Genomic DNA, 23,784 nt, shown 5'->3' with positions numbered 1-23,784 from the left:
TCTCAGTATAAATAATATGCCAGCCAAACCCAGCTCAGCCTCAGCTAATGCTTGCTAGCAGGTAGCATGCATTTTAATTATTTTTGTGTTCATGTATTTCTCAAGTACTACCTAAAAACAAACTAGCAAGTGTACTAAAAAAGTGAAGAGTAATTTATTATAGAAACTGAAGTAGAAATAAAAACCTTTTCACTTGAAGTAAGGATATTCTCATTCCTACTACCATTAAGCTGAGCATTTTCAAAAGGTATTTTTATTTCTTCTGTCTTCATACATACAGTTTTTTCTTTGTTCAGTGCAATCTCTTGCCTACACCTAAATCACAAGAAAGAAAAAGTAAACTCAACTATATTTTAAAAAGCATTTCATAACGAAGTATTAGTGTGTTAGGAATCTTTACCGTACACTACTTGGTAGATAGACACTAACCAAACACGCACAGAATTTTAGGGAATAGCTAATATACCAAAAGTGTGTTCTGAGATCATGTTTTTCACTATTTTCCCCCAACAACACTTATCAGCTGTAGGGAAAACAGTCCCAACTAAATACCGCCTCAGTAGGGAAAATACATACATTGCTTGTTCTAATTCACTAATGTATACTTCTCCAGCAGCTTTCTCATGATACACAGATGCCTGACTCAGTTTTAAATCTGAGCATATCAGGGCAATTCTAAAAATAAAAAGAAAAAATGTTTAAAAAACAATCCAGATCATTCATATGTTCCTTCATATAAGCACATTATATATAAATAGCACATATTCCACATTTGTCAATCCTGCCTTCTCATGTCTTGATTAACACTGGCAATAACAAAGATTGTAAATAAAAACAGGGGAAATTACCCATTGACAGCGGTCACAGAATAATACAATAGTTTGGGCTGGAAGGAACTTCTAAAGATATCTAAAGGTATGGGCAAGGGCATCTTTTACAAGACCAGGTTGCTCCAAACTCCATCCAATCTGACCTTGAACACTTCCAGGGATGGGACATCCACCAGTAGCCCCAGTCTTGTCCATCAAACCTGTATCTCTCCAACTTAATGGCAAAAATTATGTACTAAAAGTATGAAAATATTTATATGGTCTCACTATAGCATGCAACAACCACCCCCCTGTCCCCCGGTGTGTATGTGCTAACCTATTTTTTTGTCCTGAGTAAAGAATAATATATTCCTATACATCTATCTAATCATATATAGACATCAGGTCATAGATATAAATAAAATACCATGAAATAAACACAAATCTTGAGGAATCAACAAAAAAGATTTGTCTGGCAAATCTTGGCTGAAAATAATTTCCTATCAGAAAGTCCCTTTTAGTCTTGTAAGAAAGCAACTCAGTAATCAATTGGTAGAGAAGCACGTATATTTGTATACACAAATATCTATTCTGCTCGGTGGAATCAGCTTAGGCATTTTAAAGCTTCATTATGTGGTATTTCACAAACAGAAAACAAGACAAAAAATTGCTTATTACTGTTACTTATTAAGCAAATATTATTTAATACCTATCAAAAAAGCATGATAAAATGCTTTAACTAAAACATCAAGAATTTTCCACTGCATGCATATTAAATATTTTTAAATCAAAACTTTTAGGGGTAAATCTCTCTAAAAATGCACTTATTAGGGCAACTTCTTTGTGCCCTTAAGGTGAAGAATATATTTTTGGTGCAAGTAGTGAGTCTGCCTTTTGAATACTTAATAGATAAGACTTTCATAGAAACTTTTTGTGACTTTGCTTTTGTCAGTTAGATGACAATAAGGCATTTCAAAAATTTTTCACCTGAAAGTGGCCTGGCTTCATAATCTTGTATGCTTTCCACGTGGAGATCACATTAAGTAACAAATAAACTTAGTGGCTTTAATTCCGCAAACCTATTTGTCAAAATTCTATTAAAATGCATAAAAAATAAATGAAAATAAATAAAAAACTATTACAAATATAAAACAGTAAGTCAAAAAAAGTCTTGTTACTTGGTGAAATACTAATGGATGGTCCGCTCCATTCAGTTTCTCTTTTATTTAAAATAAATAAAGGATACAAACCGGAGGTGATAGAGATCAGACAGACTTCTACATTCCAGAACTTCACTAGCAATAACTTCAGCTAGCTGAAAGATTGGAAGAATCAAGTGGGGGCAAAAAATTTTCTGCAGTTCTTTAGACAAAAGGTCCATAAAATACAAAGTGCAAGTCTGAAAAGAATTTTTTTTAAATTCAGTCAGTATAAACATAGTTTTGTAGAAAATAAATTTTAAATTAATGATTACATCTTCAGTTCCAAAATAAACTTCAAAGAAGACACAAAGAAACTTTCTAGCTGAAAGAGCAGCAAGACACACAGAAAGCTGGTAAATGTCTTCTCTAAGTTAAGTTCATTTCAGCCTGCAAAGTACAGGCTAACACCTCTTGAAGTATTAATGAATACTACAATACAAAAGTATTTGGGATAGCTGTCTGAACACATACAGAGAGAAAAACTAAAATACAACCATTTAGTGATTTTCTCCTGAATAGTAAATACTTTATAATTTTGAGAAGTATACTTACAGGTTTTGGGAAATTATCCCAATTAATACCGTAAATATTTGTTTTCTGTTTAAAAGTATCTCTGATTTCATTGGGACAGTCATATTGGGCCCATTCTTCCACATTTGCTGGTAAGGTATCAACTGATTCTTTCCCTTTCGGCTTCTCCTTTGCAACAGAAACCTCAACCTATAATAAAAATAAGGACATTTAGGAGATCAAATTAACAATTCTATTGGTATTAAATATTCAGCTAAAAAAATGAACACAATTGCTTAATATCCTTTGAAGTTTTGTCAGATTTGGGGTGTTTTTTGGATCTCTAGACCGTGGGTTTTACAAAACAGCAGTATCTTGACAAAGGCAACAAATGAAGAAGTATTTGTAAATTCATGATCTGTCAAGACTGTGTGATCAAGAGTGAAAGTATGATACATAGATTCACAAGAGAAATTCTTCCCAGGTTCTGAGGGTTGGTACAGGAAAGCATCTGAACTATTTACCAAATGAGCCCAGGGAAACATCTCTTAGAAAGAGAGGTTTGTTTTAATTCCACAGAAAAGTGGGTCTTACTTGTTTCTTTTTGTCTTTGTCTTTTTTAGAAGTTTTTGACTGCAGTTTCTGAGGATTTGTAAGTTGTGAAGTCTTTAATGTTTTTGTAATAGTCCCTGATGCTGACAATGACACCTAGACAATCAAATAGTTACAGTTAATTATTTTCAATTTGCAATAATAATAATAATGTCAGTTTCTAGTAATAGTTATTTTCCACTGCAAGTCACTATCTACAGCTATTAACAATTATCACGTATCATATTCTGCTTGCACAGTAGTTTTCTTCAGAAAATAACCATTTCAGAGACTCCTGGATGCTTGCATTATTTGTACGAGCATTTCGGACAATCATGACAATGCGATTAAGCAGCAGAACTGTCAAAAGACAAGATCATCTCTGCGATAAATGCTACTGCTACCTTTTTTTAACCTATATGGTTGCAAATGCAATTCTTTTCTTTTCAAACCACTAGTCTAACTAGCTTAATTTTCTTCAAGGGATGAATTTTATAAGGAAATAATCTGCAAGATGGCAAAGAGTCACTCTGTCCTCTTTCTGGGTTAGTCTTTTACAATGCTACTAATGAATATTATATAAATTTCCAAATATTTAAATATACAAAAGAATTAATTGAAATTTTCTCTGTACAAGCAAAAGCATAGATTCTGATCTTACCTAAAATTTAAAAAAAACAAAACCAAAAACCAAACAACAACCAAAAACAAAAACAAACAAAAAAAACCCAACCAACCAACAACAAAACCCCAAAACCAAAAACCACATTAATTTCATTAATTTGAGGAGATTAATATATTCTACTGGAGGAATCAAGAGTAGAATACAAAATATCAATCAAAAAATAATGCTGGATATTCACAACAAATGAAAATTCCAAATTAAAGGTAAAAAATGTTTTAAAAAGTCAGAGGCAGCTGACTTTTTCAGAGAATGTTTTGATATCTTCTACTGAGTTATTTATGGAGTCCTAACACTAAAGAGGATGTCTGCAGTCAGGTCTGCTTTCCATTCTACACCAAAACAAGGTGTCCTGTACTCCTTCAATACCACATGGTTATTCTTTTTCTCACAATACTGTTCAGCTGCAAATATGATTCTTAGAATTACTGTCATTATCCTACAACTGGCACTGTAGGATACTCTTTAAATTTTAGTTTTAATATCTTATTCAAACAGTAGTAGTCAAGGTAGTTTTTTTCTTAGTACGACACTCAGTCAAGGGTTGGATATTAAAAGTTATGCTTGTGTAAATCCAAAAATTGTCAATATTCAATTTTTATTTTGCAAATTCCTGTCTCACATCACATGTTAAACTGATTTCACAATGAATTCTTGGTCATAATTAGCATGATTAATTGGTAATAAATTGCAGGCTTTTACATCTAACTGGAATAAAATTAAACACAAGCTATAGCTTACCAATCTAGTTGGTACGTCCCAGTTGAGACTGTTCCTATAATGATTTGTTGCATTACTATTATCAAGTACAGATTTAGTCCTTTCAAATACTTACTTTACTTAACATGTAATTGTTTTCCTATGATCATTGCTGTGCTTCTGAATAGCCATTTCAATTGGGCATATCTATGAGAAGTCAATTTGATTCATTTGAAATGTTCTATGAAAAAGTAATCTGAGAAATTAATCATTGAACACTGCCAGCCTATACAATTCCTGTAAGTCAAATGACAGCCCTTTTGATTCAATTTCATGAAGCTCAATCTGAAATCACCATCCTTCAGAACTGCTAAAAATGTCTTCAGTATGTATTCTGCCAATACTGAGATTCCTCAACAAATCAAAAATACAAAATTTGAGAACCTATTGTACAAAACATATGAATGGGCTCCAGAGAAACAATGGCCCGCTGCTTTTATCGTTAGTGTCTCTTCTCCATTTTCCTAAGCAAAACAATTTTCTTGTTGAATCCTTAAACCTGAGAAAATATACTAACTGCACCATAAACCAGAAAACTCTAAGGACAAAGTTAAACACCAAATGAATAGCTGGTACCATAATTACACAAGAAGATGTGAAATATACTGGACATATTATAATAACACAGCACAACATATAATTTCATATGATCTCACCTGCCAGATACGGATGATACAGGCATATGCCATCAAACAGTGCTGCTGATGAAAAGAAGAACTATGACCAGAAAATAAAGCCATTAATGTCTGCGCTCTAAACAAAGCTTCCAGTTGTTTAATATTACTCAAATCTTCCAAATTAATTTGGGGCATGGTACCATTTGCTCCACTGTCCATCTCAGCATTTTCTGTAGGCAACGATTTTGTTGCAGCATTTTTTTCTGTTAAAAAAAAAGGGAACACATGCTCACAGTGACAGCATTGTAAAAATGTATTTAAAAGTTAAAATTTCTGAATTGAAAATAAAAATATTTAGGGGGAAAAAAGAATAATGGAAATCTATCTACTGAAGATGTTCTTGTTAAAATGATGCAATATTACCTGTACCATGTTTTTAATCAATAATGTAACAGTTCTGTATAATAAATGATGTAAGCCTGACAGAGAAGTGAAATCCACGAAAGGCTGGACCAGATAATCTTTTGAGATTCCTTCCAACCTGGGCTATTTTATATTTGAATCTAATTTTCCTTATTATATTATTTGAGTTTCTATCAAGAGCTTTGCAAAAATTTTCTTGAAACTTAAGTGGTGTAAGAAGGACAGTAATCATAAGCAACCAGGTGAAACTGGGTGGGAGGATCATTACAGAACTAAAATCACCACAGGACTGTGAAACAACCCAACAAAACCACTAACAGAAAAGTATGAACAGAATATTGCTACTGTTACTGATCAACTGTGTGACAGTAGAGACACTGAACATTTATCTTGCTCAATGAAAACACCAGAAGTACTTGCCTGATCCATGTCATCTATCCACACAAAAAAGAACAGCAGAGCAGATGCTCATTAATGCCACACAGTAGAGTATGGTTCCAGAAATCAGATACTTTTTTTCCCAAATGAATATTGGGGTATCCTATCAGAGCACTGAGGTCATACCAGTACAAGTGGATATTTGTGTTAAAGAACCAAAGAATTTTTACAGTTACACAAGTAGTTGAAAGCATACATCCCTTTTAAAGTCATTTTTGAAAAATAAAGCCAAGGAAAGGGCAATGGACTTAGGTACCCAAATCTTGGCACATAAACTATTTCCTTCAGTTTCATCTGTCCCTCCTTGAGAACTCACTTGAAACAAACTGTCCAGCACTGCTTTCTGGCAGCATCTCACAATTTAGGAATCCCTATGTCAGAGGGGAGCAGTATCTTACTATACCAAAAGACTGAGGGTAAGTCTCCATAGCATAACACAGAATTCACAGATAAACTGAAGTTGTATTGAACAAATGACAGTAAATGCACGAGAAAATACAGACAAACTTGTGCCATTCTTTTTGATAACTAAGCTGTAAATTTAAAATCTCCCTTGTGTTTCCTGCTGAGAAATTCCTCTGAAGGAGATACTCATATTACATACCTTCCTCTTGTGAGGACTGCATAGGGAATTTCATACATAGCAGGAGATCTACTGCCCACTCCAGAGGTTTAATAGCATCAGTGAGGGGAAACTGATTACAATATAAGCATTCAGCAAATTCCATCAGGTAATCAACTCTCTGCCATTCATCTTCTCGTTTCTATAAAAGTAATAAAGGAGGAGTTAATCTGTGTTTGTTTATGTAAGCCATCAAAATTATATTCTGAAGTTTCATGTCATCTTAACCGAAGCAAAAAATAATTTGACATCAAGCAGTTTTATTGGTATCACATAATCAGAATTATGATAAACAGAATGTAACAGAAAACTCCACCACCAGTTAAATCTTCATTTTATTAAAACCGCTTGCTACTCTTAGACATTTTTCTTTGGCTGGATTCAACTGAAATTTTACTGGATATAAAGATTCAACCATACAGTTTTCCTACTGAAGAGGAATCTCAAAGTTATAAAAAGTAATGGTCAAGTATATGGCCTCCCTACCCATTCAGGAATTTGCAGTCCTATGAGTCACTTGAGAAACATGATTCTATCAGCATGGGAACAAACAGGAAGAAGTGACAAACCTGTAAAGCAATGATCGCATTTTGAAAACAGCTTAACTGTCCAACAATGCTTCTGGAGACTGTTACCAAGTGATGCCACATATGTGACAAATAATCTTCACTTTCATGACTAATTTTCTGGATGGCCATCATAAAATTGCATCCCGATCCTGCCCTCAGTGTAGCCATAAGTTTGAAAATCAGGCTAGAAAAAGATCAAACAAATTACCTGCATCTGTACCTGTAAAATAACTTTGTGAATAAGACACACATACTAGTTCGCACCAGTGTAGTACAAAGATGCAAAGCTTATAAACTGGCATAAAAGGGCATAAAACCTTCAACTCAGATAAGATTATGCAAACAATATCCTAGATAATTTAGTTTCCATTTAATGAAAATGGGTTTGCAGTTTGGAAAACTAAAGTTTCTGCCATATAGCCACATTTCATACATCTATTTGCTTGGGAAGTAAGATACTACTTGTATTCAAGCTGTTTAAAAATTAAATTTACAAATATTATTAACAGATTAATGATAGCAAACACTGCCTATGTATGTCTTTTTCATGGAAAAGACACAACAGTGTTTTGTGTTGTAAGGACAGGCTGCTAAAAAGTAATCATAATACTTTCCAATGCAAAAATGAAAAAATACTCATGAGTTTTATACTTCTCAAGAACCAAACTGCTGATTTTAATAAAAATAAATCAACCAACTTACAGTTTGTGTCTTGTCTGAGGCAAAACTTGAATAGCTTCATCCAGGAGTTTTAGTGCTGTCTCCCAGTCAGCTTTATCAGCACAGATGTGGAATAATAGACCATATAATGAGGTTCTTAATGTGAGATCTTCCTCAGCACCTTTGAAGTATATTCAAATGATTTATTATCATACTGCAGAATTAGAATAGTGATTACAAAATACTAGTGTTTCTTTTATTACTAGATCAACAGAAGGAAGAACATGCCTGGGAGAAAGCATCCAACTGATAACCCAATATTTTGAAAATCCTTTGTAATCCATTGATGCAAAGGACATGTATCTTTCTTTTCCTAAAAAAAGGACAAAAAAAGAAGAGAGAAGAAAAAGCCCTTTATCTTTCAGTTAACATATATTTTTAAGTATTTTGAACTTTTGTTTCATCTGTGAACCAATCCATATCATTAATATGAATAGCAGCTTGACCAGAAGAAAGGCACAGGCATTTCTCCAGACTGAGTTCTATAATACAAACCCAATACAAAAATAAGCAGACTTAGTAGTACTCAATCGCTTACACTCATTAAATAACATGAAATCCTGAAGTTCTCTCACAGAGTCACAGAGCAGCTGAGTTTGGCAGAGACTCTACAGAGCTCTCTGCCTACACCCGTGCCTAAAGCAGGCTCCACTCTTTACCTGTGAAAATTTGACTATCGCAATTCTCACCCAAAGGTCAGAGACATGCCAACTGTTTCCCTCTCCTCTACAGCAGTTTTGCGTCTTCAAAGATAAATTCACTATCTTGTTTCTCAAATGGATCCATATATGTGTCCCGTTCCACTGTAAAAAGGGGAGTAGGATTTTTTTTTTTGCTAGACTTCTCAGGCAAAAATAAAGCGCAAACGCGGCAATATCATATCTGAGAACCGTTTACTGATAGAAAAGGGTAAGTGTTCTTACCGAAGGGGGATAGAAAAGAGAGCAGAGAGGGGAAAGAGAGAAAAACAGAAGGAAAGAGAAGATAGGGACAGCGTTACTACAGAAACCCCGGGCGCTTTTTCGGCGTCAGCTCAGCAGACGCAGCGTGCGTGCCGCGAACCGCGGGGCGGCTGCGCGGCTGCCGTGGCGGGCTGGGCGCGATTTGCGAACAGCCGCAGGCTGCGCGTCCCTTCCGTCCGCAGGGAACCGGCTGCTGCGGCTCCGGGCGCGCTCCTGGAGCAGCTGCAGACTCTCGGGTTCGGGGCACGGCGGCGGCGACTGCAAATTGGGTGCCGCAGGCTCGTCCTACAGCAGGTTGGTGCGGCGGGCAGCGCAGGAAACACAGCGGCGGCGGCGGTCGCGGCCGGCAAACGCGGCGGAGGCGGCCGCTCCATCGGGGAGACAGCGGAACACCAAATCGTCGCGGTGATGAGCTGGTTCGCGGGAACCGTGAAGCAGGGCAAAGCAAGTACGGGCAGGGAAGCTGGAGCACAGGGGGGAAAAAAAGCGAAAGGGGAAGGGGGGCCGAGCTGACCCTACAGGCGAGCCCCCACTCCCTCCAAAATACCCCAAAGCAAATAGGTCCCTTTGTGCCGCGGCTACCTGCTTTTGTGTGCTAAGGCTCCTCCCACAGCCCGACTCCGCGGGCATTTTTTTCGCGAGCATCTGGGCATTTGCCCCACCCGCCAGTGGTGGGGGCTCTTGCTCACAGTCTGATCGGGGATGCTTTCTCTGCCCCGACTGGCTGCCAGAGGAAGCCGCCCCGGGGACAGGGCTGCCAGCGCATGTATAGCCCCTATAAGAATATCACAGATGTCGAGGCATAAATAAAAATCAGATTGGTCCCACTCAATATGACACACTAACCATTGAATACATGTAGGATGATGCCAATAAGCTAACTGAGCTATAAGCCACAACTTTTGGGTAAGTATTACGTTACCATCATCAAAGTTTTATCAGATTTGGTCTAATCAGCATTTACTTCCATGAAGGCACAAAGTCTGTCTAATTTAGTGGCCTTCTACAATGGAGTGGCTGCTTCAATGGACAAGAACTATGGATGTCATCCACTTGGATTTCTCTGAGGCCTTTGATATCGTGGCCAGTAACTTTGTTGTTACCGTATTGGACAGATAGAACTTTGATGGATGGACTGTTAGGTGGATAAAGAAGATGGATGGACTGTTGGATAAGAGTTACAGTCACTGGTTCAATGTCCAAATGGCTCAATATCAAGTAGAAACCAGTAACAAGTGGTGTACCTCAAGGGGTACCGATACCAGGGAGACTGGAACCAGTATTATTCAGTGTCTTCATTGCTGACATAGTCAAGGGGATTGAGTGCACTCCCAGCAAATCTGCTGATGACACCGAAGTGAGTGGTGTGGTTGATTGATGAGAAGGAAAGGATGTCACCCAGAGGGACCTTGACAGGCTTGAGGAGGGGGCCCAAGGCAATCTTGAGAAGTTTAACAAGATCAAGTGCAAGGTCCTCCACTTGTGTCAGGGCAAACCCCAGTATCAGTGCAGCCTTGGGGATGAAATGAGAGCAGTCCTGTGGTGAAGGATTTGGGAGTACTGGTAGATGAGAATCTGGACATCTGCTGTTATATCCTTCTCCAGATGTGACTGCATTTAAAAATTGCCTAATTATCCTGGTCAAGGATCACTGGAAACCAGTTCCTGCTTCTTACAATGGTTACTACAGTGTATATCTATTTTAAAAACTCAGTAACTCCAGAAATAATAAAATATAGAGCACTCTGTTAACAGGAATTATTTTTTCTAACTACTATCAGAAGTTACTCACTTCTAATTCATAAGAATTACCAACATTTTCAGACATAAAAACACCTATGCTACCTAGAGCTGTAAATTTTCATTATCTACATTAAAGTTCTGCTTTTTAATACCACTTATTAAGGATTCACTCTGAAATTATGCTGTGGTGGAGGGTTAACTATATACACATAACGAAGTATTCCTTTTTATTGGTTTTAAACATATCTCTACAAGCAACAAACTTTAGGACTGTGTCTATGGGCAATTACTGTTACGTATCTAAACACTGTCAAAGTTCCATTAAACTTAAAATTATCACTGTGCTTCCAAGCACACATTGTACTCATCAGTTCCTACACACCCAGAATAAGCAGACCAGTCACCGTCTCTGATTATTTGTGATTTATACATGGCTTGACGAGAAATCAAAATAAAGCTTTTTATTCTTGTACTATCCTGCTTGATGATCTGAGATGCAGACTCCTATTTGTACCACTAAGTTTGGTTGCAAAAGTCATCAACAATCCCTTCAAGTGCTCATTCAAGTGCCCATGGAAATGTACAGGAAAACTCACAGCAGCTTCATTGACATGTAAATCAAATCTAGAAAAAGGAAATGGATCAGCTCCATGGAGTTTTGAAGTAAGAAAAGTTGTAAATGTGCATGGAAGTTTCAGTGTGCAGAAGAAATTCCACATAGTGAGATGTGTTATATGACACATATCACCTGCATACGGTTTCAAGGGGATGACTTATTTGGATTACATGTGCTGTTCATAATAAGTATTTAATTTTATCACAAACTCCCAACACAGTCTATATTTTAACTCCTTCCTACTGCCAAAGTCCTAAACCATCTGTTAAAAACCTGAAGATATAAAAAGTAAAACTTTCCTTTTGCAGGTAGAAGAAATTTGAGTCTGCAGGTGGGAGAAAACTTAACTTAGTAACATTTTTTTTCGTGAGTTAGTGTTTTAGGATCTACTATCATATTCTCCAGATCCATTAACATACTTGCCAGAAGTGGCTTTTTTTCTGGGTTTTGAATATTTTCGAAACATTCTTTTTTGTAAGCTTCATGAAGTGAAACACTAAAGTGAAAATCAGACAGCAAATTACTTTGCAGAAAACTGTTGTGAGTTTGACAATTGCCTAAAACCATAAGAATCACCAAATGGAATAAAAGAGTATGTGACTGCAGGTGAGAAACCATAAATGTGTTTATGACAAGTCACTTTTGCCTCTTAGGAGAGGTGTCTTGAAGTTTCTTTACCATCAGCACCAATCACTAAAAACAAGCATTACCTATTAGAAATTCTTACCTGTTTGTTTTTAGATTCTGCTTTAATTATATTCTTAAGAATTATTTCAGTAGGTTCTTTAAGCTGTTCTCTGTCAAGTGGTGAGCCTAGCAAAGGTAAACATGCATTCCAAAAGTGCCTAGCTGCAAACATTACAAGGGAATAATTTCCAGCTTCACCTGCATACCTGAAGAAAGGGAAGTAGAACTTAATACGGAAAAAAACCCACACTTTAGCTTTAATAAAGAATTTTACTTCTATGAACTTTTGGGTTTAGCTGATCTGTGGATCACCATATGTAACTTCAGCAATGAGGACTTAGCATGAGAGCTTCACAGAAAAGCTGTTTTCCTTTTTTATATACCAAATAACTTCACACACTCAGCAGAACTAGGAATAAATAAGTAGCATATTAATGATTTTACTGTATTTTTGCATAATCTTAGCTCAGGAGCATTCATTAAAACAATAGCAGAAACCTCCTCAAGATGTTCTCCTTGGAATAATATACTTCTTTTGGCTTCCTATTATGTTGATTTCTCATTCCAAAAAACATTAAAAAATAGAACATAGTAATTAATACCATACTATGTATTTTGCATAGTACAGTACCACTGTAACACAAGAATATGCCCCAAATGCCTCTAGCTGCATTCAAATTGCATTGAGCGTATTTCATGCAAATGATACTTTGAATGAATAACATTTAATAATCCTCCAGATTGTGATACAACACAGTACTCATCTGAGTGAGAAAGAGCTTGGAATTTTAGTAAAAAATCCTGGAGTGGTGCAAGGTAATCACCAGTTGAATAGCGTTACTGTTTTAAAAAAAACAGTTTTTTGAATCTAGCAGTCTGATCACCCTCTAGACAGCACTCTTTAGATCACATTTAGACTGTTGCATCCAGTTCTAGGCCACCCAATACATGCCAGACATGGACAGATCACAAGGAGCTCAGTGAAGGGCCACCAAGATGATCCAGGGACTGGGCTGCACTTGCCTTGAGACGAGGGCTAGTTGAAGAGGTGGCTTTGGGAGACCTAACAAGGAGAAGTTTCTCCTTTTCTCATTAACCTAACAAAGTTACTGAGAAGCAACAGTCTGGCTCTTCAAAGTGAATGGCGGGACAAGCAAAAGCTTTAATAAGTTAGAATAAGAAAGGTTCACAAATGTCCCCCATGGGTACAGCTGCGCAGTGCAGCAGGTTACTCACAGAGGCTGAGTGTCTCCATTCCTTGAGGTTTTCACAGTCAGACTGGATGAAGCCCTGGGCTGGCCCTGCTTTAAGCAGGAGTCTGAACTAGATCCCTTCTGAGGATGGGATGATCCTATGAGACTACAAGGTCAGCTATGTGGAAAGTAGTTGAGAAATTGACTGAAGTGCAGAAATCTGTCAAATTCTTTGTTAAACATTTCAACTCACAACTATGTTGATTTTTATCAGTCTTGGGAGAAAATACGATGATCCTCAAAACCGTAATCGAATTTTAGATCTGTTTTATATTAGTTTTCTTTCAACATAAAACATACCTGGCACTCTGAACGAAGGTTTTTGATGCTGCTACACGCAGATGTTTTCTTCCAGACAAATTTTCCATTATGCTCTTTCCTTGTATACAGGCTATAGTGCTTAACATTTCTTGGCTCACCCTGGTACCAAGCCTGCATAAAGGCAAATACTTCAAGAAGTGCTAAGTCTTACAGGCTAAGACCATACCAATTCCTATTAATGATGTACTCAAGTTGCTACTATATAAATGTCCCTTGCTCTGGAAGTTAAAAATCTTTCTATTGAGTTTTCTTATAAAATTAGCAAACATTTCAAAACCTGAATATTTTGTTTAAAGGTAGACTAAAATATCTTTTTCACACTTCTAATGAAAATAACTGTGAAGTCAGATTTTAAAAAACTATTACATATATTTAGCAAGGAAAGAAAATAGATTTGTCATTTTCTCCCTATTTTTCACTATTGTACATCAAAAAAAAAAATTGGTTCAAAGTCGAAATTACACACCAAACAATTAAAAATGGAAATCGGGAAAATTAGACAACTTTTGGTCCTTTCTTTTGGGATTTGTCGTGCTTGTGTCTGGTAAAGTATGCTCAGGGTTCTGGAAAAATTGATACGGATCCTATTCTACTACATGTAGAAGAAAACAATGTTGATTTCAGTCCCAGAGTTGATAAGTTAAAAATTAATACACAAATAAGTTGATACCATTGGTTAATACTATTTATTAATAGCAGTTTAGTAAGAAAAGAATAAATACAATTTGCAGGAGCTTTTAGTGTCTTCGTTACAAAGTGCCACCATTGCAGCTGGCTTGTTCCTACTCTGCGGTGAGAACTGCCATGCAGTCACGATTTGTGTCCACAAGAGGGTACCACTGTCCACAGTATACGTTAACAAGTTTAAATTAAGTATTTAACCTCCTTGTCCCCAGCTTGTGCTTTACCACGGAAAGACTGTCTTCCATTCTCTGGAAACAGCATTGACAATTCATTTTATCTTTCGAACATTTTATCTTTCATTAGTTTGCAGATTGCTAGATGTGCAGCAAGTATTCCCTGAATTTCTGTGAAGTTCTGAAACTATCTATTTAATATTAAGATAACTTACTTGGTTTTACATGTGTTTAAACCCATGTAGAAAGCAACTACAAGTTTCAGGGAACACAATACTATTTTTGTAAGTTCAATTATTTTGCAGAGGAAAAAAATGAACGATATATTGTATCTGAAATTTTTCACATGTTTATTTCAAGCTACATTGATGTACAAGCTGCTGACTCACTTAGATAGCAGGCTTCATCCATCTTTTTGAACGGGATCCAGAGGCACAATCTGGATCTCCCACTGCCTTTTACTTTCATTTACATGTCTAACTGCACAATTTATTTCTAAAAAAGATTCTTTCGTTTTTGATTATGCAGCCAGACAGATTTACCCTATTTACTTTCTTCAAAACTTAGTTCAAGTACATTATGCAAAATTCTATGTACTTACATTCCATATTTCTTAATATTTCTGTTGTGGACAAAATTCTCATCTGATTCCAAGATCCTTTTGGAACAAGTCATCACGCTTTCATAGTCTTGTGATACATACGCAAAATATGTAAGTCGTGTCAGAGTCTGCAATTCCACTAAGGAATCTGACCAACTGCATTCTACAGCCAATTTCACTAACTAGGATTTAAAAAAAAAAGTTTAAATTCCAGGGTTTTATATGCTTTTTTCTACAGCAATTACATGCTTACAGCTGTATCTTCCTTACAACCCACCTGGGCATGGAACAAGTATGTGATAAAGCTGTCTAGAAAATGAAAGAGCTACAAGTACAATCAAAATATACAATAGAGAGGCCTCATTCACTGTGTAGTAAGTATTACCATAGTATGTGCAAATCCAGGTGTAATTGTGCATGCCTTTTGGCCAGAAGTATCTGCCAGGACTTATTCTATGTCCTCAGGCATCTTTCAAAAATCAGTGAAACAGGACTTTCAAAATTCAGAGCCCATTTTAGTTACACCAAAAGTAAAAATGGGACATAGAACTGTTTTTGCAACAACCAGTAATTGTAATAAATAGTTGCTATGTATACTATTATAGATATGCCAGCTTGGGAGAGCTTGGGCTCCATCTTAGAGGTCTTTTCCAACCTAAACATGTATACATAGATATATATAGTTTCATATATAGTTTCATTATAGGGTCTAAACATTTTCATTTCATTTCTTTTGTACATGTCAAAGTTCCACCTTTTTAGGATAGTGATAATTGTTAATGAATTCGTCTGAATGAAGATACTACAACACTGCTACACAAAAGTAAGCCAGTGAAGTGATAGCTAAAGTTAATTCATAATATTTGACATAAATCTGTAGACTAACTAGAATTAGATACCTATATATTTATAAGGACCCAGGTCCTAGTTGTCAGCAGTAGTTTCGTGGTTGTCCTGGCAACCTGCTTGTTTCGATTCACACAGTCAATAAATAGAATCCAAGTGTAGTTGTGTTCTACCTTGCAATTGTCAAAAGTAAATTCACTATTATATGAAGTTTTCTGTTCAAATGCTGAATGCTTCTAATACAAACCCTAAACGTCCCTATAACTACCTGAAAAGGGAGAGGTCAGTCTCTTCTCCCAGGTAACAAGTGACAGGACAAGAGGAAACAGTCTCAAGTTGCACCAGGGGAGGTTTAGGTTGGATATTGGGAAAATCCCTTCACTGAAAGGGCTGCCCAGGGCAGTGGTGGAGCTCCCATCCATGGATGAATTTAAAAGTCGTGTGGATGTGGCACTTGGGGATGTGGGTTAGCAGTGGCCTTGGCAGTGCTGGGGGAACAGTTAGACTCCATGATCTTGGAGGGCTTTTCCAACCTAAACAACTTTATGCTTCTATTAAGTTTTCTCCAGAAGAAAAATGAAAGGTTAGAAGTATGGTTCTGTACAGAATTCACCTGAACCTCTTATGCTCATCTGGCGGTTACTGAAAAAATCTGTTCGAGCAACACAAGCATAAACCTAATATTTATATTCTAATGCTATCTCATCTTTGGATAAATAAAATTATCCTGTCACAAAAATCTCCTTCCTGTCATAAATATTTCATCTCTTGGTTAAAGAAAATAGTGGTACAAGAAAACTTTCAAAAATAATTTAACTTCCATTTAAAATTGAATCCAAAATCATAGTATGCAATTTCCTAAAACTCAGAAGCTTATAAAAAAACCAAAATACCTGAGATAAGCTAGGAACAGTGAAATCCATGAGACCCAAGCCATTACATGAATACATTTCCAGACCAATAAGAATTCTTGCCAGAGGACTTTGTGCTTCGTCATTATTCTAAGCGGAAATAAAAAATTCACATTAAGAGATTTTTTTTTGCAAGTTAATATTATTTAGGATAGTAATTGAGATGACAAGATAATAATCATAATAATAACAATAACTACATTAATAACAATAATAATAACAATTATAATAATAATGATGAGGATGTTTGAAAACCTCAATTTGCTCTAAGCAATTCCTCCTCTCTACTGTGTCCTTAAAATGGTTGATTCTTTGTATTTATATATTTTTAGTTCACATTGTGAATGCTGAACTACTACAGTTTCAACACTAAAAGCACACATCGACAATACAATGAAGGCAAATTTCATATACCGCTGTGGGTTTCCAGTTGTATAAGCACTATAAAATAAAAATATAAGAATAAAATATTTCTTTCCAGCTTACTAGGTCTGTAATCTATATATATAAAGAGGCCATAGCATATGTTGACATAAATACAGCTGATTTTCCTTAACACTTTTAATGCAGCGATTTTATTATTTTACATTTGTGAATTCAAAATCAATTTTGCTCAACAGTCATCATATGACAAACATCACCATGGCAGCTAACAAGAGAAGGAAGAGTTAAGAAATGTAGACTCAACTGCTATACCCATTGTGAAAAATTTGCTAAGTTCTGTAAGGAACTACAGCAAAAAATTGTTTTTACATTCTATCAAATATACAGAAGAAAATATACCTTGATAATTTCAGTCATTATTAAATAAATTTACGAATTTAACTTTTCTTTGTAAAGTTTCAACTTTATGCAGGATTTCAGGGAAATCATACCTCCTCCTGAGTCCCAAGTTGATGTCTGATCTGCTGCTGATTTAACTGCCTTGCTTTCACCCAGGTAGCAATGATTTGTTGTTGTGCAGCAACAGAGACTTTTTCCTTAGGTATGGTTCCAGTCATTGCATTTAGGGCAAATTCACAAATCTAAACACCAAGAAGAGAAAAAATAAATGTGAAACACAGGAGAAATGTGGAAAGTTTCTTGTATGGAGCATGCTATCCATTAGCTATTTTTAAATTATTGCACATGCCTCTCTAAGCCTAACAACATCTCCTTTAAGTCAACGCGCAAGGCAAATAGAAGTTATAGTCCTCAGCCCCAAATTGGTAAGGAGCTCCAGTGTTCATCTGGGGGGGATCTGTGGTGGCAGAAACTGTAAAAGAAGGTAGCTTTTTTTTTTTCCAAAATTCCTACTATTGAATTTATAGGAATTACAATGTATGACAGCAGAACGAAAGGGACTACCAAAAAAAACAGGTTTGTACCTCTAGGGCAGCTTTGATGTCAGGAAGTCCACTGGGATCTACTGAAAAAGACTGGATGATATTTGCTTTTTCCTGTTTCTTTGCTGCAGTTTTTCTGCTACTGTCTATTGCTCTATCTTCTTTCTTCTCAGCAGGCTCTGGCTTTGGAATCCAAGAAATAATTAGGCCTCGAGCCAAAGCATTACATAACATCACTAAAATTTCAGCACTTCTGTAGAAGGAAACAAAAATCAGAAGTGCATACTGCATCAGATCAAAATAAAAGGCAAGAATGAAGTTATTGATTTCAAGAAGTAAGCATTGAAAATCTAGCTTTTTCTTAAAACGCAAAATTATGGATATTACAAAAAAATCTGCTCATTGGTAAAGCAGTTTAATGATTAAAACTACAAAACTCAGAATCAGTTTTCAGTTTACATCAATTTTTTCACTCTTTGTGTAACTGAAGTTTCCCTTCTATCACAGAAAAAAAAAATTATATATATGTCAGACCAGCATTAAAAACAACTTTTTATCGATGGGTTACTATATATGAAAAGAGTAACTATTTTCTAAAAAAGTGTTATGATACAACACAATGCAGAGTCCCCAGGCAGGTGCAAAGGACAGCCACTTTATTGCAAAAACCCGTCCTTTTTAAGCAGTTAGCTGGTTATTAGTTTACACAGTTTTCAGGCATAACAAACATAATTCAACCAACCACCATACACCACGATGTGAGCATGTGATGGTCACGCAGCATGTTTTTCTATCCCTAATTCAGCTGTGTCTCTTTGCCACAGTCCTTTTCTACGTAGCTGAAGTAACAGGACTGAGCCATGATTTACAAAGGCAACATTTCTTTTGTAAGGTTTTACCTATATTCAACAAAAAAGTACCCTAAACCAAGCCCTTCACATATTTTTGTGGTTATCATGCCAGTCCACTGCCAAGCTGGAATTTTCTTCTTTTTTTTTTTTTTTTGAGAAAACATGAATTTAATTACATCTAAGAGATTATTGCTAGTACATACTGATGTGTCAAAATTAATAAGCAGGTATTACCAGTCTTCATCGCTGCACAAACTGAAATACAGATTTTATTCCCCAGTACTGTTAAAAGAGACTTCTTTGCTGCTGATCCTTACTCTAGCTGGTGATGAGGTCACTGTCAGTGAAGTGCAAAAATATCTAGGATTTTGTCCCACAGTCAGATTTTGATTAAAGTGTCTACTCCACAGTGGTCAATCATTCTCCCATTGCATTTACTGCAGATCAGGATTTCCCTAAACCACTGTGGAATCTATGTTCCCATTTTCATGGTCTACTAATGTGCACATTCCCTTTCTTTGTTTTCTATTTTCTCTTATTTCACAACCAGTAGTAATCACCTCATGCTTGTTAGAAATACTTGCAATGAACCTATGAACAATGAACTTGAATTGTATTTACAGTATAATTCAAGTTCAGCGAACTGACAGCAAGCAAATGCATTTTGAGCTGTTGTGCATATGCAGAGTCTAAGAGAATTTTCCCAATTTTCTGACTAACCTAACAAAATGCTATTTTGCGTGCACGTGTTGCTATTCCACAATGAAGAGAAAGTAACACTGATTGGCCTAAAGTTAGCATGGCTTGCAGTGTATAGTAACAAAGAACAAATAGAAAGGATTAACATTTAGTTTTCACAATTTACCTCCTGAGCTACTCTATGTATACCAAGGCTCTTTCACTACCAGTGAAAGCCAGCAATAAATATTTCACAGCACAAGTGACTTTCAATGTTTGTTTTAGAAAAAAAGATTATGTTCATATCCGAACATCTAAATTTACCCGTCATGCCCGACAGTCTTGATGGCTCCAAGAAGAGTCTGCAGATACTCAATAATGTCCCTCTGTCTTCCTGAAGAAATCAGATGTCTGTTATAATTTAAGATATACACCACAGCATTGTGAACAATCCAGGCTTCATTCAATTCTTCTCCTATTTCAGCTGCACGTTGGAAGTTTTCCATAGCATACCGAGATAAGTCGTCTATCCATAAACTAAAAAGTTAGTATAAAGAAGCTGTTATTCCAAATCTTCAACACTAGAAGGGATTATATGGTAAGGTTAAATATGCAGTACTACATTTCAACCAACAACAAGAACAAAAATTTGATTACTTTTCAGTTGCATTTATTAAGTCCTCATCCACTGACATATTTTACTTGGATGAGAAGCTGGTTCAGAAAAGGAAGTGGTATCAACATGAAATGAGCAGTCTCTGACATTGAAAAAGCTATTAGCTTGAAAGATATTGTCTATGGTTCATGTTCCTTCCACATGTTCGGGTTTTTTAAATGCATGTGAATCCACCCATCAGTGCCAGAAATCCCTAAATAACCATGTCAAGGCTCTACTTGAATATAGAGGTAAGTGAGGCATGCCATCTAAGAGGTAAGGACATGTCCTTTTTACTTAAAACTGCATGTTCTTGCACTCAAAGACATTTCCAGGTGATCCGAAATGCTGTATTTGTTTTAAAGAGAATATCATTATTTTCACAGTCTATGCGATAACTTTCTTTCAATAACTTTATTTTCTTTCTTTCTTAGTTATCAAAATGTACTATTGCTAAGAAAAAACAATACTAAAAATACAGTCTTGAATGATCATACAGAATGGCCATGGTTACAAAGTCATAAAGTCAAAAGCACAAACTGACACTGGGTATTATTATGTCAACAATGGTACAGGACACAGAAGACCAAAGTGCTCTTTTTTCTATGGGTTTTTAATCTAATTAGGTAAACTCAAAAATAGCAAGTAGCAAATTTTGGAACAGAATTCTCATCTTCTTTGCCCCTTGGCTCTGATTAGTTTATAATTTTTCCCGTTCTACTGAATATTTGCAAGCAGGCAGTGTGAGAAACTTTAATTAATTTTCAGACTTAATGAACAGACCTAGGGACACAACTCTGCCATCCTGCTCTCTCAGGACATGACCACTGTAACAGTAAGGCTAATATTACTATAAATGTGAACAGCAGAGAGTCAAAGCATCATCTTCAGAAATCTCTCTCCCCCCTCTTCTCCTTTGCAAGAAATAATCATGTCAGACTGGTAAAAAACATATTCTACTGTCCCAAATTAATTTCAGTTGATTGGATGGAACACACTAGATTTGCAAACTGAAACAATTCATCGTATGCATTCAGTGCTATGAAATCATTGTAGGTATAGGAGCTATAAAGCAAGACAAAGAGCTTTTTGATTTGGGGAAACATATTTTTAAGTGGAGAATTTAATGATCTAAGTGTCAATATACAACAATTTAATAGTTTTTCAGCTTGGAATACTAGCTTCTCGCTTCAGAGAAATAAATGTTAAATGAAAAATAAAATCCACACTCCAGAATGAAAGAAAACCTAAGAAAAAATATTTCAAACTATTTTTCAGATCCTTTTCCCATTTCCCATGACTATCTACAAAAGTGAAGAATCTGGTGACAATGAATTTTACTAAGGCAAAACAGCTTTTGCAATTATCATCTGTGTCTGATAATAGTGCTCTGTTAAGAGTTCCGAGGTCTCGCTATATATTATGGAAAAGCACCTGTATGTTTTCCATTCTGGAGCACTTTCAGGAAGATATGAGACACATCCTGGACGACACTGCTTTGTAGCTTCTGGAAGTATAGCATGATCATTCAGTTCAATTCCCTGCAATCTTAATAAATGAACAATTGCCTGAAAAGATACGGAGAAATAAATTCTCTACCCAGGTTATCACCGTAAAAACAGACTATGACTTCATATTAGTGCTGTTACCTCTTCAAAAATTAAAAAATACTAAATGCTTTGTGAAATGTTGAACTGTACATGTACAACTATACATATACAACTATATGAAATACAATGCTTAGTACTTCATAATCATAAAATTGTCTACAGCTAATAATATTACTAAATAATTACATGGAGAAACAACCATAATTCGTATGTGTAAGTTTTTAAATCATGCTGGAACTTTAAGGATCCAGGAATGTAATGTCAGATGTCAAAAATTTACAGTAGAATCTCTTGTAAAAAAGTGTTATTAGCACCTGCAGTAAAACTATTGCTATAGTTACTTTCACGCAGTATTTTGATAAAGTTGCTTCATGAAGCCACTACTTTTACTTCCTAGAGAGATAGAAAATAACTAAACTCAAAATTCCAGTGCTTCAAGATTTATATATAAAACAAAACTAAACAAATATGAATGACAGTTGTGTAATTTCTTTACCTCTGCATTAATAAATCTTATTTCTGCTAGTATTCTGAGTAAATCTGCTTCAAAAGAGAAGGATTTAGCAGGTAGCAATGATTCTCCTGATAAGCTGTCACCTTGACCGTCAGCCATCATAGTTGCATTAGCTTTGTTCTCCTGTGCTAAAAATAAATAAACCCATTATTATTTCCATGCAAATCATCATCTTAATTTTTAAATTTACAAATCCTTACATATTCTTAAATTCACAAGGAATAGTTAACAAGAAAAGATTTCTTTTCCAAGCAACTAATTTTTTCATTAGTACCATTTATTGCACTCAAAACCTGTTCTCAAGCAGTGCTGAGGCATTTGTTACCTGTGATTTTGCTGCATTTGTGCATAACCTTCAATATTCGCAGCAAATAACTTTCTCCAGTCATAATATACATACTGAAATTGCACTATTAATAGACTCCATGGCCTCTAATTCAATTTTATTGCATTAATGGAAGTGGAGCATAGAACTGTATTATGCAGAGGCAAAAGCATTTGTGTTTGAATCATGGACTGGGCTGACTTTCTGGTAACACGCACATCAGTAACGAGAAAAAATAGCATTCTTTTTAATAATTTGGTTTAATAATAATAATTTAAAAATTCAGTTTAATAAGAAAGGGAAAGGTCTAAGATTATTTTAATATAAGCACAAAGTTTGTAAGAACACAGCAGTTTCTACTCATTACTCTTTTGGCACACGGTTGCCTTCAGTTTCTGGTAAGTGTACTTATTTTTCCCTTTAGTTTGGAAAGGAGGCAAAAGATTAAACTAGTCAGAAGATGCAAATATTCCAAAAGAAAACTGGCAAATTAATGTCCTATATTAAGTGGACCTTGGAAACAATATAGAATAGGTTCGACTAACATTGGCTAGCGAGGAGAAAAGCCATTTCATCTATTCGGAAATGTGAGTTTTGCAAACTCCCTGACAAAACCAACTTTAAAAGCCAGCAAGCAGAGAGTGATTTGAAAGTGCTTTTCCCCCAAGTTAAAAACTCTTAATGTGTGGTAGGTTTCCAGCAGACCCTCAAGGAACAAGGTACAATGTTGGACACCTCAGAGGAACCACTCACTAATAGGGGATTAAAGAGTAAAAATGTTAACACGTGAGCCTCATACAAAGTCACTAACAACCCATTTTTCTACAGCTCCCTCAGGCATGAATGATAGGGACCTAGAGGACCATTAGGGAATTCTTAAGACAGGTAGATGTATTTCATAGAAGTGCTTCTCTACAGCACTGGTGAAACTCTTCTGACGGCTTCTACAAAAAAACATGACTGATTTCTAGATTTGGAAGTAGAAAGAATATTCCACGTATGCCAACATGCAGTGACAGAAAAGACACTCAGGGAACTTTGGGAATGGAAGGAAAGAAAACAATATTGTCTGACTCCTTTTAGTAAC

General features: G+C 35.9%; 1 protein-coding gene across 1 annotated transcript in view; it reads right to left on the bottom strand.

Annotated features, from left to right (window-relative positions):
• Positions 1-23,784, bottom strand: part of CFAP46 (cilia and flagella associated protein 46) — a 72,555-nt gene that overhangs the window by 28,129 nt on the left and 20,642 nt on the right. Inside the window, exons 16-34 of the mRNA XM_048312043.1 lie at positions 22,355-22,500; positions 21,683-21,816; positions 19,918-20,130; positions 18,107-18,317; positions 17,615-17,764; positions 16,722-16,829; positions 14,983-15,164; positions 13,504-13,635; positions 11,991-12,156; positions 8,171-8,255; positions 7,925-8,063; positions 7,223-7,406; positions 6,636-6,795; positions 5,210-5,433; positions 3,116-3,229; positions 2,564-2,731; positions 2,060-2,208; positions 577-675; positions 186-315 (exon numbers count right to left, since the gene is read on the bottom strand). Of these exons, the coding sequence (XP_048168000.1) occupies positions 186-315; positions 577-675; positions 2,060-2,208; positions 2,564-2,731; positions 3,116-3,229; positions 5,210-5,433; positions 6,636-6,795; positions 7,223-7,406; positions 7,925-8,063; positions 8,171-8,255; positions 11,991-12,156; positions 13,504-13,635; positions 14,983-15,164; positions 16,722-16,829; positions 17,615-17,764; positions 18,107-18,317; positions 19,918-20,130; positions 21,683-21,816; positions 22,355-22,500 (2,894 nt within the window). The remainder of the gene's footprint in view (positions 1-185; positions 316-576; positions 676-2,059; positions 2,209-2,563; positions 2,732-3,115; positions 3,230-5,209; positions 5,434-6,635; positions 6,796-7,222; positions 7,407-7,924; positions 8,064-8,170; positions 8,256-11,990; positions 12,157-13,503; positions 13,636-14,982; positions 15,165-16,721; positions 16,830-17,614; positions 17,765-18,106; positions 18,318-19,917; positions 20,131-21,682; positions 21,817-22,354; positions 22,501-23,784) is intronic.

Source organism: Corvus hawaiiensis, chromosome 8, assembly GCF_020740725.1.
Source record: "Corvus hawaiiensis isolate bCorHaw1 chromosome 8, bCorHaw1.pri.cur, whole genome shotgun sequence".
Taxonomy (NCBI): domain Eukaryota; kingdom Metazoa; phylum Chordata; class Aves; order Passeriformes; family Corvidae; genus Corvus; species Corvus hawaiiensis.
The sequence above is the reverse complement of the archived record's forward strand: the minus strand, read 5'-3'. Positions and strand labels throughout refer to the sequence as shown.